Source organism: Sus scrofa, chromosome 13, assembly GCF_054392235.1.
Source record: "Sus scrofa isolate SSC_HxYL_T2T_F1_AM1 chromosome 13, Sscrofa_HxYL_maternal_Yorkshire_Landrace_v2.0, whole genome shotgun sequence".
Taxonomy (NCBI): domain Eukaryota; kingdom Metazoa; phylum Chordata; class Mammalia; order Artiodactyla; family Suidae; genus Sus; species Sus scrofa.
This window is the reverse complement of record NC_139395.1, coordinates 162,623,052-162,638,241: the sequence shown is the minus strand read 5'-3', so window position 1 is coordinate 162,638,241 and position 15,190 is coordinate 162,623,052. Positions and strand designations below refer to the sequence as shown.

Here is a 15,190-nt window from a genome sequence, read left to right as displayed (position 1 = left end):
CTTGTTTGTCAGTATTCACATTTTTTAATCTATAATTTTTTATCCAAAAGTGTGCTTTTTTGGTGGTGGTTTGTGGTGAAGGTGTTTAAATTTTGTCATTCTAAAGGATAGTCAGCAGTGGGAAAATAGGTTGATCCAGGATATCTGATTTTCAATTTCAATAGCACCTAATGTTCCCCTGGTGTTAGGGCTGCTGACCTTCAGTTTTCAGAGATCACCTCGGCTTCGAGCTGTTCACTCATGGCACCTCTCTTTTCTTGCTGAGCACAGGCTGGCATCAATCCCATTTTCTCCTTTGAGATCCTGCAGAAGATCCTAATGGAGGAGGATAATGCCCAGAGAGAGGAGCCCAAGGAGGATGAAGTTGGTGATGGGCAACATGTCGGTGAGAACTCTCTTGGTGTTTACTTTATCCTTAGAGGTTTTCATTAAATATTTATGAATATGTACTCTCCACCATGTATGCTGGGAATGGCATTTCCCAGCTTAAATCCTGAAGTCCAGCAAACATCAGGAAGATAGCCTAAGGCTGTCAACCCTAGCCTGGAGCTTTGGCCATGTGCCACTGAAGACATGCTGAGGTTTTGTTTGGACTAGATACTGAGTGACAGGCAGGTCAAAGCAGCTGATGTGGAGAGGTCTTTTCCAGTGACTCATCAATCATTCAGAAATCAGGACGCATACAAAAAGGGGTAGGATGAGATGCAGAGAGAAAGGCACGAACGTTTTAGCTGCTCTAGGAGAGCAACTGATCCTACTGATCCTTCCAAAAGGAATGCGGCTCCAACCCAGCTACTCCTGATTCATGGGCTCGTGGTGCTGTTTGGCACCTTGGTAATGTGTTCCCCGGCATTCAACAAAAAAAGTGAATTCATAAAATGTGTATTTTCCACCTTTTTAAAAAAATTATGCATCGGATGGTCAAGTTATGGTGGAGGGGGGGGAGGGAAAAGTGTGCTCAGGGAAGTGCTGGGGAACTGGCGAAGTCAGCCTCACCAGTGAGAGCTGATATTCCTCCTCTATTAAGGGAGGGTGGCTTCAAGCTAGATTTACTTTTTCATTTACTTGCTGTGCTATGTTCTAGACACAGGAATTAAAATAAAAACTCTTGGGCTAATGAAGTTTCTCCAGAGAAACGGAACCAGTAGGACATTTATGTGTACATAGAGAGAAATAGACCTGGGGAGGGAGGGATTTTAAAGAATTGTTTCACATGGGTGGAGCTGGCAAATCTGAAATCTGTAGGGCAGCCCCGAAGGCTGAAAATTCAGGCAAAAGTTAATGCTGCAGTCTTGAACCCAGGTTCCAGTGGAACAGGCTGGAAACTGAGGTAGTGTTTCTAGGTTGCAGTCTTGAGAATTCCTTCTTTAGAAAACCTCGATCTGTGTTCTTAAGCTCTGAACTGCTGGATGAGACCCAGTCATGTTATGAAAGGTAATTTGCTTTACTCAAAATCTACTGATTTAAATGCTAATCATATCTAAAAACATGGTCACAGCAACATCCAGATTGGTGTTAAACCAAAAAAAAATTAGCCACCACAACCTCTTACCTAAGGGAGTTTATGTCTTCAGCAGAGACAAAAGATAAAACAGAAAATTAGCAATCCAGTAACAGCAAGTACTTTAGCTCCTAACCAAGACCTAAGATGGAGTTCTGAAAAGCTTTCTGAAATGTGTGATTCCTTAACTGACTATTTCTGGTTATGAGGAAAGAGATGAAGGAATATGTGTGAATAACTGCAAGTTGTTTACTATGGTTGAAATCTCCCCTCCATCGGGAGAGGGGAGAGAAAAGGGTGAGCAAGGGTGAGGAAATAACCTGAAGTAAACCTATGACTTACTTTTTTGCGTATTTGTTTAATGCTAAACCAAGGATTGTGGATTTATTTTATCCTCAGGTCTTGGAGAAGTCACTGGAGATTTCTTAAGCATTGAAATGATGAAATTAGATTTCTAGTATTCAAGACCAGTTATGTAATTATTCAACAAGTAATTTATGGTGTCTGTCATGAATGAAGGACGGTGGGAGGCACTTGGGTGTATAATGGTGAACAACGCAGAAGGGTTCCTGACCTCACAAAGTTTAGGGGTTAGCGGTGGGGGAGGTGAGGGAATGAGGGAAAAAAAAACAACAAATAAAATAATTATAAATTTTAATTAGCGCTATTGAGAACAGAGGCTTGATTTAGAAGCTTATAATTCCATTGTCTGCCTACTCCCATCCCACCCGGCCATCACATCTCTACCATAAGTGCAAGCTTTAGATACTGAGTAATCCCTCAGCAATTTTCCTATACATTCCCTCCTTTCTTATACTAAAGGTGGGGGCAGTTTAAATGGAAAACAAGGAATTGACATTTCCAATAGGATCAAAGCACTTGGAACTCATTCTGGAGTTCCCTGGTGCTATAGTGGGTCGAAGATCTGGTGTCGTCACTGCTGTGATTCAGGTTCAATCCCTGGGCTGGAAACACTGCATGCTGACTCCAAGTGTGGTGGGCGTGGCTAAAAAAAAAAAGAGTTCCCTTCGTGGTTCAGTGGTAAATGAACCCAACTAACATCCATGAGGACTCAGGTTTGATCCCAGCTTCGCTCAGTGGGTTAAGGATCTGGCATTGCCGTGAACCGTGGTGTAGGTCACAGATGTGGCCCCAATCCTGCTTTGCTGTGGCTCTGGGGTAGGCCGGTGGCTACAACTCCAATTGGACCCCTAGCCCGGGAACCTCCATATGCTGTGGATGTGGCCCTAAAAAGAAAAAGACAAAAAAAAAAAAAAAAAAGGCATTCAGCTATTTACAAAGTCATAGGGAATTGCATATAGATACTAACAGCCCATGAGAGATAAAACTATCGTTTGAAGACAAACTACCAGAGGGTTATTCATTTGAAATAATGTTGCCCTCTACTCATATGGATCCTTTCAAATTACCTGTGTAAGGAATTTTCCACCTGGATAGTCACGTGGATTAACTCATGAGCCGGAAAGGAGGAAGGACAAAACTAGCTTGTGGGACAGGTAAACAGTAAACCACAGCAGGGCATGTCTTGATAGCATTGCCTATGAATCTCAGCAGGCTAGAGGAATGAGGAGCGCTTAGGCGAGTTTCCTCCCACCAGCCCTCCAGTTGTTGGGCTCCTCAGAGCTTATCTGGGCTTTTTGGAGAGGAACCAGAGGGAGAGCCACAGAAAGACGGTGGAAGGAAATGCACCCTTTAGTCAGAGATGTATTTGCCTTCTTGACTAGCAAATTCATTTCCATACCTGCAGCTTTCCACTTGTGAGTTCTTAGGTTGATGCTCTTTTATAAAGTTACCTTTCAACATTAACATAAAAGGTATAGTGTATCCATGTTCCCATGTTAAAGTTCTGGGGATTCTTTTTGTTTGGTTGGTTGGTTTTTGTTTTTTTTAGGGCCACACCCGGAGGCATTTGGATGTTCCCAGGCCAGGGGTTGAATCAGAGCTGTAAGCTGCTGGCCTATACCACAGCCACAGCAACTCGGGATCCCAGCCTCATTTGCGACCTGTGCTGCAGCTCACTGCAATGCAGGATCCTTAACCCACTGAGTGAGGCCAAGGATCAAACCTGAATCCTCACAGATACTAGTTGCATTCATTACTGCTGAGCCACAACAGGAACTCCTAAGCTCTGGAGATTCTTATGTTAATCTCATAAATGTAATTCCTATACCTTGGGACTCAACATCTTGAGATGAACAATAAGAGAAGGACTTTTGAAATAGAGCTCCTTTTTGTTCCCATTTGAGAAACTTAATAAATGAATTTGGATCATCTACTTTAGTCATATCTGTAACTCATAAAATGTCTAGTTCTTGTGAATAGCCAGAAATTCAAATGAGTCTAAAAGAACTGTACTGTCATAAATACCACAATCTGTATTTCAAAAATAGTTGCTTCAAACAACTATTTAGAACTTTTTGAGCACTGATACTAAGTCTGTAGCAAGAGACAGGTGGTATATAATAGTGTTTTACTACGAGTTCCCGAGGTGGTGCAGTGGTTAACGATCCGACTAGGAACCATGAGGTTGCAGGTTCAATCCCTGGCCTCTCTCAGTGGGTTAAGGATCCAGCACTGCCGTGAGCTGTGGTGTGGGTCGCAGATGTGGCTTGGATCTCACGTTGCTATGGCTCTGGCATAGGCCAGTGGCTACAGCTCCCACTGGACCCCTAGCCTGGGAACCTCCTTATGCCGTGGGAGTGGCCCTAGAAAAGACAAAATAATAATAATAATAATAATAATAATAATAATTTTTACCAGCACTCTCAACAGTACACGTGAGAGAAATTATCCCCATAATGCGAAATCGTTAAAAAGGTCAAGGAAGTAGCCTTAAGCCCTTGGTGACATAACTGGTTCATTGGAATATTAAGTCACTGAAACTCCAGTTCAACACTTGACCATAATAGCCAAAAGGTACTTTTTTTTTTTGCCTTTTTTAGGGCCGCACCCACAGCATATAGAAATTGCCAAGCTGGTGATTGAATTGAAGCCACAGCTGCCAGCCTACGCCACAGCCACAGCAACACAAGATCCAAGTCATGTCTGTGACCTACACCACAGCTCAGGGCAACACCAGATCCTTAACCCACTGGGCAAGGCCAGGGATTGAACCTGTGTATTCATGGATACTAGTTTGGTTCATTACTACTGAGCCATGAAGGGAACTCCTGAAATTCATATCTATTTCATACTTATTTCTGTGAGAATTCAGGATCTGTAACTATGGCGTCATCCTAAGATGAAAAAAAAATGGGTCAGGAATGGGCAGAGAGATTCAATATCTTAACTGGGCTTGTAGTGAATATTCAAGTGAGGACTGATAGCTTTGTTTAACATATTAGGAAACAGAATCTGGACCACTTTAGGAGGTCTTTATTTTTTTGTTTTTCGATTTTATTAGAGCATAGCTGATTTATAATGTTGTGTTAGTTTCAGGTGTACAGCAAAGTGATTCAGTTATACATATATCCATTTTTCTTCAGTTTCTTTTCCCTTATAGACAATTACAGAATACTGAGTAACATTCCTTGTGCTGCTATACAGTATGAAATCTTTAAATTCTGTGACTAGAGCTCATCTTTCTCTTTCATCCTAACCCTGTATAATCAGTTTCCACTTCCCACATGGCCATTGGCTCTTCCTGTATTTGTCAGGCAAGGAGGAGCCAGCGTAAGTTTAGAGCAAGGAAATGACATAATTAAAATGGTATTAGACATGAAATCTAAAATTCAGGCTCCATTTCTCCCCTCCCCCAGATCTGGCCCCAGCTCCCTGGATCTTATCTCCCAAGCCTCACTCTGTGTCCTGTGGCTTTACCACATCCCTAAACTGCCCTGGCTTTACCATCCCCCAACTTTGTTCATGCGGTCTCCTCTCCTGGAAGCCTGTTCTTTCAATACGAAGGCCACACATGTTGTCTGCCCTGATAGACTCATGGTGCAGGGAAACTCCTCTAAACTCATTGGTATCATTTTCTTATATTTTGTATTCTGTGATCATATTACAGTTACATGCTAGGCAGTAAATTCCTTATATACAGACATACAGCACATATCTTATCTCTACTTCCCATCTATCCAGAGAGAGTAGATTCTTAGTAAATTTTCCTTTGTATTTACTATGCCTCATGTTCTGAGTCCTGTGGAAGAGAGTAGATTCTTAGTAAATTTTCCTTTGTGGAAGAGAGTAGATTCTTAGTAAATTTTCCTTTGTGGAAGAGAGTAGATTCTTAGTAAATTTGCCTTTGTGTTTACTATGCCTCATGTTCTGAGTCCTGGAGCCTGCTCTGACTGGTCAGAAGTCTTCAGTGCAGTTAAGTCTGTATATATCTGACACGTAAATTTGAACACTTATCCCTGCGAAACATAGCTCTAAAATAAACAAACAAACAAATATTATATTAAGGGGGAATTTGAAATAACTGGAAAGATGGTGAAAGTTAAATGAAAGGAAAATTAAAGAGGAGTAACTGAGTTTCTGGCAATATCAAGGATTACCACTGATAGAGCACTGGTTTTTTCCTGTGATGAGCAGATAAGCTACAAAGAAAACTCCTTGTTTTAAGTCTGCCATGCAGGAAAAGTAGACCAGTTCAGGTTCCTCAAGTGATTAGAAAAGTAAGCCAGATAAACATAGCTGGGATAGGTTAATCTAAAGGACACACACACACACATACACACTGTTATCCTGTTCTTGCCTAATGCCAATACAAACTCACAGAAGAAATTGGCGGCAGGACAGAAAGAAACATTTTGATGCAGAAATTAATAGTTTCAAATGTATTTAAATTATTCTCATAATCAGAGAACCAAGCTTACAATAGTTTGAACATAAAGCAGCACCTGGGGATAAATTTCCGCTTTAATTAATTTTCTGGTGTTAACTTGAAGACCCAGAGTGTTATTTATACTTAATATACTTTAATATATATATGAGAACATAGGGTGAAATCCAAGTATCCAATAAAATTATTGGAATAAGAATGCATTGAAGGAGTTCCCTCTGTGTTGCAACAGGTTAATGATCTGACAAAGTCTCTGTGGTGGCCTGGGTTTGATCCCTGGCCTGGCACAGTGGGTTAAGGTTCTGGTTTTGCCACAGCTGTGGTGTAGGTCACAGCTGTGGCTTGGATTCAATTCTTGGCTCAAGAACTTCCATATGTTGTGAATGTGGTCATTTAAAAAAAAAAAAAGAATGCACTGAAGATATAAAAAAAGGTAATATAAAAACCTTTATTACAATAATTTATAACTTAATTTTTAGTAGTACAATATAATTGTACTACTATATATTATAAATTGTAATTTATAATAGTACAATAGTTTAATATTTAATTTGACACTGTGCTTCCTTACAACCAGGATACAAAGGGAAGCACTGGTTTACAAAGTTCTCCTAAACAATGATTGCAAATCCAATGTGAAAACAGATGAAAGTACCTTAGAAATTAAAGTACAAGGATTTTTTGAGAAAGGATATTTATCCTACTACTAAATTCTAAAAGGAGTTTATGAAGTGGAATTCAACTTCTATAAAGCAATACAACACAGCAGTTGATGTCATTGACAGCAGTTCCAGAGAAGGGCAAGAGTGGTCAGAAACTACTCTTTTGATGAGGACATTATGCTAAGTGAAATAAGCCAGGCACAGAAAGAAAGGGGGGAAAAAAAAAACAAAACTGGATGATCTCACTTACATGTGGAACTTCAAAAAGCTGATTGCATACAAACTGAGTGTGGAATGGTGGTTACCAAGGACAAGGAAGTGGAGGAAATGGGGGAGATGTTTGTTAAAGATACAAAGTTGCAATTAAAGGACAAGTAAGTCTAGGGATCTAATGTGATAGCATGATGACTATAGTTAATAATATTGTGTTGAATATTGGAAATTTGAAGAAAGTGGATTTTAGGTGTTATACACACAAAAAAGATAACTGCATGAGGAGATATGTTATTAGCTTGACTGTAGCAATCATTTCATTATATTATGTTCATCAACTATTCATGTTGTACACCTTAAATATACACCATTTTCATTAAAAAAAGAAAATAATTATTTTAAAAACTACACTTTTGACTAATCCCTGGGGGCTATCTATCTCCTGTGCAAAGAATGGTGATTTTATTATCACATCAATTCATAAAAATATGAGTTGGGTGTTATCAGCCCCATTTTTCAGAATACTTCTTAGTGAAAGTAAATAATACACTCAAATTACCTGACTAATAAAGGGGCAGAGTCAGGGTTTAAAGCTAGGTCTCCCTGACTGCAAAATCAATGATCTTTCCACTGTACTTTGCAAATAAAAACGTCTTGATTTTTTTATAGGTGAAACAGTAAAGATAACTTTAGTACAAATACTTATTCCATAAATTGGGCTGGGGTTGACAATGACCAAGTTGATAGTGTCAAAGATTTGTTAGGCTATTACTGCAGGGAGAGGAAAAGATGTACAGATTCAGGATATGAGCTAATCAAGTCCAAGCAGTCTTGGCTAATGAAAACTAATTCCAAATGACATAATCCATAAATAATTCATAATATCACTGTGTGCAACACTTCACCTTTCCCCACCCGAGAGGGGTGGATACAGAAAAGTATCATTAGGTACTGTAATCACTACAGATCCTAGAAAAGGAAGAGGGAAGGAAGTTCTGCTGTGTAGTTTACAAACACAATATCCCTGGTGGACCTGAGGGCATGGCAGACGGAGAAGGTGTGGCAAGCTGTGACTAAATAGGGTACTTTATTTTAAAGAATCCAGGAAATGGGAGTTCCCGTTGTGGCTCAGCGGAAAGGAATCTGACTAGCATTCATGACGATGCAGGTTCGATGCCTGATCTTGCTCAGTGGGTTGGGGATCCGGCATTGCCATGGGCTGTGGTGTAGGTCACAGACATAGCTCAGATCCCATGTTGCTGTGGCTGTGGTGTAGACTGGCAGCTACAGCTCCAATTCGACCCCTAGTCTGGAACCTCCACATGCCTTGGGTGGGGCCCTTTTAAAAAGACAAAAGAATAAAATAAAGAAAAATTAAAAAAAATAAAGAACCTAGGAAATGAAAAAAAAGAAAGAGCTCATGTCTTTTTTCTTCTTTCTATTTTATTTATTATTATTTATTTATTTATTTATTTATTTACTTTTGTCTTTTTGCCTTTTCTAGGGCCACTCCTGCAGCATATGGAGGTTCCCAGGCTAGGGGTCGAATCAGAGCTGTAGCCGCTGGCCTACGCCACAGCCACACAACTCGGGATCTGAGCTTCATCTGTGACTTACACCACAGCTCACGGCAGTGCTGGATCCTTAACCCATTGAGCAAGGCCAGGGATCGAACCTGCAACCTCATGGTTCCTAGCTGGATTCGTTAACCACTGAGCCACGATGGGAACTCCCGACAGTACTTACTTCGAAAAGTTGTATAAGGATTAAACTAATGAAGACTGTGATATATTTGGAAGAATGCCTGGTACATAGAGTAATGGTTGGTCTCAATAACTATTAGCTGTATTATTCAAGAATATTGTCAGTCTAACTATGGCCATTCTAGGTGTGTCTAGTTGGTAAATATACTCCTCGGAGCCTTTGAGGGAGAGCAACTGTCTCCAAGACATCTGTCTAGTTGAGAGTATTGCTGGAATTGTTCCAGGCCAGGAAGTGTTTACACCCATTATGCTTTGGGTCAAAGTCATTCATTTTTTAGCACTAAGTACATGTGAGGCATCATTCTAGGAGTACTGGGGATATACCACTGGAGGCGGCAAACAAAAATCCTGCCTGCAGAAAACTTACATTGTAGTGAGGAGAGTCAGAAAATAAACATATGAAAAAATACATTTTATGGGGAGTTCCCATTGTGGCTCAGTGGTTTAAGAACCTGACATAGTGTCTGTGAGGATTTGTTTCTATCTCTGGCCTTGCTCATTTGGTTAAAGATCCACCTGTGCCACAAGCTGTAGATTGCAGATGCGGCTCAGATCTGATGTGATCTGTGGCTGTGGTGTAGGCCAGCAGCTGCAGCTCTGATTCGACTCCTCGCCTGGGAACTTCCATATGCTGAAGGTGCTATTGTAAAATACAAACAAACAACAACAAAATATTATAATATTATAGGTGTCGAAGGAAGGAGGAGGGAAGAAGTGAGCTAGCTCACTGGTATGGGGATGCTTTTTCATTTTAATGGTCAGAGTAAGCTTGAGGAACATGGTGACATTTGAGCAGTGTCTTGAAGGAAGTGCAAAAGCAAGCCATGCAGGTACTTGGGGTGAGGAGGAATTTTAGGCAGAGAGAACAGCTAGCATTAAGGCCCCAAGATGGCAGCATACCATATAGGAATCTAGTCCAGGAACACTGAGGAGGCCATTGTGGCAGGAGCTAAGTGACTGAAGTCAGAGAAGTAGATGCTGAGGTCAAAGAACCACAGATAATGTATTTTCCTTTTAGGCCATTCTTAGCCTTTGCCTTTAACTCTGATTGAGATGTGAACCACTGTAGGGTTTTGAGCAAACCTGAGTTGGCTCAATGTTTAAAAAGGATTGTTCTGGTTGTGAGTTGAGAACTGCCTGCAGGTGGGCAAAAGGAGAAACAGGGCAAGGATAAGTCAAGACGTGATGCCAGACCAGGGTAGTGATAATGATGCAGGTGGTGAGTAGTTGAATATTGGACTTATTTTGAAAGTGGAGCTAATTTTTTTTTTTTTTTCCTGGTGGATTGGATTTGAAATGTGAGAGAAACAGAACTCAAGGATAACACCAAGGTTTTTGGCCTGATATGAGGAAGACTTCAGCTGAGATGTGGTGATTGGGGATTGGAAAGAAGAATTTCAGGATTTCAGTGTCAGAGATGTTACCTGGGAGAAGCCTAGTAGGCATCTAAGTGGGCAGGAGCCTGGGGCCTGCAGTTCAGGGGAGGTGGTCAGGCTGGAGGTAAAATTTGGGAGTCATTACCACACAGGTGATCTTTAGTGCCATGAGACAGGATGAGATCATTAAGGGAATGGGTATAAATAGATGAGGGGTTGAAAGCCTGAACTCTGGTGACACAAACCCTGGGGAAAGAGAAGGGACTAGCAAGGGAGACTGAGAAGAACAAGCAGTGGAGTAGGAAGAAAAGACATGAAAAAGTTGTGGAAGTCCACATAAAATTGTTTTCAGGTGAAAAAGGTATTTAACCATGAATTTCTGCTAATAGTTGGAGTGAGATGAGCCCTGAAAAAATGTCCAATTTAGAAGTTTGATCTTCCTAGGAGGATTTCTAAAGGACATAGTAGAAGCAAAACCTGATCAGAGTAAATGCGAAGAGAAAACTTGGAAACAGCTTTTCTTAAACACTTTTTTTTTTTTTTTTTGGCCGCACCAGTTTCCGTGCCTAGGATCGAACCCATGCCACAGCATTTACCAGAACCACAGCAGAGACAACATGGGATTCCCCAAACTGCTAGGTCACCAGGGAACTCCTCCTAGAGACTCTTTAAGGGAGTTTTGCTGTGGCTGAGCAGGAAAAAAAGGCAAGTGGCTGGAGGGGGAAGTGGATTCCAGAGAGTTTTTTGCTTTTAAGGTGGGAGAAATAAAATGATTTTATGGCGATGGGATGATTCAATAGGAGGAAATTGTTGATGTGGGAGAGAAGAGAGAACTACTGGCGCATCTAAGTGGTCCTACTGATTCCTGTATGTTTCTGAGGGGAAAAGAACCAGGACAGGGAAGAAGACATTTCTATAAGACATCAAGTAGTTAGTAGGTGAACTTCTCCCCTAAACTAGAAGTCAGACTTTTACTTGCCCAAATGAAAAGTCCATTAAACAAGCAATTTGTTGAGTGCCTACTAAGTGCCTCTCATGGTGTCAGGAATTTTGCATACATTATCCGAAAGCCTCTTAACCATCCTGCTACATCGGTATCACTGTTACTACACAGAAGATGACCTTGAGGCTGGGAGTGAAAACAACTTGCCCAAAGCCATACTGATCATAAATTAGTTTGCAATTTATCGTGCTCTTTCTTGTTGTTGTGAATTACTGGAGGGCCAATGACCTTTGTCTTGGTAAGCCCAGAGAATCACTCAGAACTTGGCAGAGGTTCACACTCCCGCGTGCGGAGAGGGACTGAGGCCGCTCTGGGTCCAGTTGGTCGCCTTCCGCGGAAGCACCCACCCGCTGTTCACATCAGCCTTGTTTTCACTGGTTGCAGCCACTGAGAATAAAACACATTGGAAAATATAAAAACTTTCAAGAGAAATAACCAAAAGGAAATCAGTATAAGTTATTTTAAAGGATTTTAAAATAATAACCCAGCGATTTTGCAAAGCTGCTTTTCTGACGTTGGGTACCTGCCCGCGGGCGAACTGTAGGGAGGAGGTGCGGTCACCTGGAGTTTCCCAGTAGAAACTTCACCGTTGGGTGAAGAAATCGCCGCCCGAGGACGTGTACCCTCCCGCCCTTCTTCCAGCTCATTAAGAAAGACTTCGGTAAGTGAGACAAAAGTTTCTACTGCACGGCTGGCTGTAAACGCGGCTTGGAGAAGCTGGCGCCCTGTGATGGGGCGACCAACCAAACCCCTCCTGCAGCAGTAGAAGCCCCAACTGCGAGCTGCCGGGAGCTTCACCGACTTCACTGTTTCGAGCCCCTCCGTGCCCGCCGCGGTGGTTACAAAGGGGGCCGAGGCACCGGAGCCGCGCGGGGCCCACCACCGCGGCTCGAGGGGGACCGCACCCAGAGGCTTGGCCTCCGGAGCGCGCCTTCCGTCCCTCGCCGCGGGGACCCCGCCGCGCAAAAGAGCCAGGTGAGGAGGGGCCGGCCGCAGGAGGGGTGGAGGGGGCCGGGCCGGCTTCGCGCGTCCAAGCCGCTCCCTCCGGGCGCTGCCTCCCCCCGCCGCCGAGTTGGTCGCCGCCCGTTTGCTCGGCGGAGGGTTGGGGGCGGAGAGGAGGCAGTGGCCGCCGGGGCCAGGAGGGGCGCGCTGACTGCGCTCCGCGAGTCCGGAGTGGCCGGACGGCTGCGGCTGGAACTGCGGCGGGTCCAGAGGGAGGGTGGGAGGGAGGCGGGGGAGGGGGGCAAAGGCAAGGCGAGGGGCAGCCGGGCCCTTGGAGAGTGGCGGCTCCGAGGAAAGATGAGACGGTGAGTGGGTGCCGGGGACGCAGAGGGTTTTTTTTGCTTTTCTTGCGGGCTGCAGGGACAAAAGCCCGGGCTGGGGTTAGCAGAGCCCGGGCTGCGCAGCTTTGGGGGGCCCAACCCCAGGAATGGATAGACCTCGGTTGAGAGGATCCTCGGGAGGGAGCAGCGGGATAGAAGAGAAGCTCACAGAACTATTGTAGGGAACTGGCGGATTTGGGGGGGACCGGAGGGAACTTTTGCTGAGAAGTCTGTATACTCAAGGAGAGAGGGATCAGAAACTTGGGGGTAGGCTGCTTTGTCGCTGTGGGCAGAGTAAAGAGAGAGTCCGCCGCTGGATGGTGTGGGCTCGGAATTCAGAGAAGACCCCCTCCCCCAAATATCTAGCTAGCTGCGCTTTTGGTCCACTTTATTTCAAGAGTGGGGCTCGCAAGTTTGAACCTCTCAGGGCCTCGGATTCCGATTTGGCTTTAGATTCCCCCGCTCCAAATGTATGTTATGGCGGTCTCCGCACCCCTAGACATAGCGGCTGGAAGTGGGAAATGTTTTGAACCCCTGTTACACCCGCGCCCGGCACGGCCGAGGCGCGGCTGAAATGTTTGCTGGTACCTTGAATAACTTAGCTCTAGCAGTCATCACTTATTAAAGCGCCGCGGACCTGGCTAACTCCCGCCACCGCCAGGAAATTAAAAGGCTGACAGGCTGTCCCTTCCAGGGTTGGGGTTTCCTGTTTAAAAGAGCTTAGGAAGTAGAACCTGCTTTCCAGCGCCTACCCATCCACCTTTCTCATGTAAAAAGAGAATTGCGCCTGCAGCCTTTTCTGTTGGTAGACTTGCCAGAGGCTGGAAATCCTCCTGCTTGGCCCTGCCCTCATCCCTAGAAGTCTTCCTTCTGCTGCTCTAAAGTAGCTCTCAAGAATTCTAGAGTGCACAACTAGTCACTGCCAGAGGCAGCTGGGAGTGGAACTAGGAGAAGAGGCATAAACCTGGGGCGTGCTTTTAGTGTAAATATATGTCAGCCACATTTCCCTTCCTTGTATGAATGTATTCATTATAGATACTTATTTTCAACTTTAAACATTAAGCGTCCTAGCTGGGCTTAATTTAGGCATTTGAGATATGCCTCTGAGATTCTAGCATTATCTGAATTCAGCTGGGAGAGGTCTAAATGAACTTCACAGTTTCGGAAAGTTAAACTTTTGCCCTGAGAACACTCGAATTCTTGGTTTCTCGTAGGATAGCAACGGAGTAGTTGGATTGGGGATAAATAAACCGTTAGAGTTGCCTACTATTTTAACAGAATGGCTATATCCCTGGTACCATTGCCCTCAATTGTGTAAATATTTGTTTGAATAAAGAGCTAAGGTTCTTTGAAAAGTAACAGTTGTGTCTATTCATGATTCCTTTTTCATATCCTGGACCTAAGTTATTTAACAGTTTTTTTTTTTTTAGTTGTTTTTATCTTACATATTTAATGTGGAAATTTAAACATTGCATGTACTTAAGAAATTCTGTAAAGTCCCCAAAATGTTTATAACTGAGATTTCCTTTAAAAGCGGGGAGAGTTGAGTTTTTGCTCTTGGCTGATTAGTGTAGCCTTCACCTCCTGAGACCCTGAGGTTTGCAAACCCCAGCCTTTCTCACAAATGGAAAAATAAGATGTTTGGTTAGGAGTAGTCATCATTTCAGTCAATTTCCAGGCTTCAATCTGTTTTCATGCAGCTGGCAGCTGCTGTTCTTTTGGGCTGAGGACAGACTTTAGGGGATGTCTTTTGGATGGCTGATTGAAGTGGGGGAGGAAAAGATACTTGGGAAATTGTGCTGAGAGGTTGCTAATTCCTGTCTTAAAGAACCCCAGACCAAAACTGGAACTCTTCAGCAATCTTTTCACAAACGGTTTAGTTACTTGCTTTTGCACATGAGAGGGAAGAAAAAGCTGAAATGATTAGATCTATGATTGCATTTTGTAGTTTTTCTTACAAGCCCTGTCTTGAGGTCTGTATTGTACACAAGGGTTGATTGTGAAGTGCACTAGAGAAGTTAGTGTGAAAAACGTGATTGCTTTTAAATACTTGCTAATTCTCAACCCTTATCAGGAAGGCAGTTCTGTGAATGATTTAGAAAGACAGTGGTTTTGTACATCTTCCAAGAGGGATACATGTGCTTTATAAATCTGACTTTCTGTTAGATCTTAAATAATAATAATTGTGTAAATGTCATCTGTTTGAAACAAAAACAACTTTTAAGTGATGTACCTTACTTAAAGCCTTGGTAGACAGAACTGCAGTGATTCTAAATGGAGGTGAATGGGGGAGGGAACTCTTTGCTCCCCAGGGATTATTGGCCAATGTCTGGAGACATTTTTGGTTGTCAAAGCTAGGGGCAGGGGACAACCCCAGCTGCCAGCTGGGGCTGGCATCTAGTAGGTAGAAGCCTAAGATGCTGTGTAATGTTTTACAATGCACAGGACACACAGTGAATTATCCAGCCCCAAACTCTGGCTGGGTATTACCTTGAGGGTGTATGTTAACAAGATTAGGAATCTTAATCTAATTTGGGTCCTCA

General features: G+C 43.1%; 1 protein-coding gene and 1 long non-coding RNA gene across 51 annotated transcripts in view; one reads left to right on the top strand and one right to left on the bottom strand.

Moving 5' to 3' along the window:
• PHLDB2 (pleckstrin homology like domain family B member 2) overlaps positions 1-15,190 on the top strand; it is a 248,227-nt gene that overhangs the window by 114,292 nt on the left and 118,745 nt on the right. For 22 of the 50 annotated variants that reach the window (XM_084991344.1, XM_084991333.1, XM_084991331.1 and 19 more), the window contains exon 2: positions 271-385. In XM_084991344.1, coding sequence (XP_084847470.1) covers positions 319-385 — 67 coding nt within the window. In that variant the 5' untranslated portion in view covers positions 271-318. Of the gene's footprint in view, positions 1-270; positions 386-11,970; positions 12,301-12,600; positions 12,633-15,190 lie in introns of those variants that run through there. The other 28 variants (XM_084991346.1, XM_084991345.1, XM_084991340.1 and 25 more) reach the window with 2 other exon arrangements.
• On the bottom strand, positions 9,682-12,266 carry LOC146397737 (uncharacterized). Its single transcript, XR_014824865.1, has 2 exons — positions 11,887-12,266; positions 9,682-11,712 (listed from the first exon to the last, which is right to left on the bottom strand). It is a non-coding gene; the product is annotated as an uncharacterized LOC146397737 (long non-coding RNA).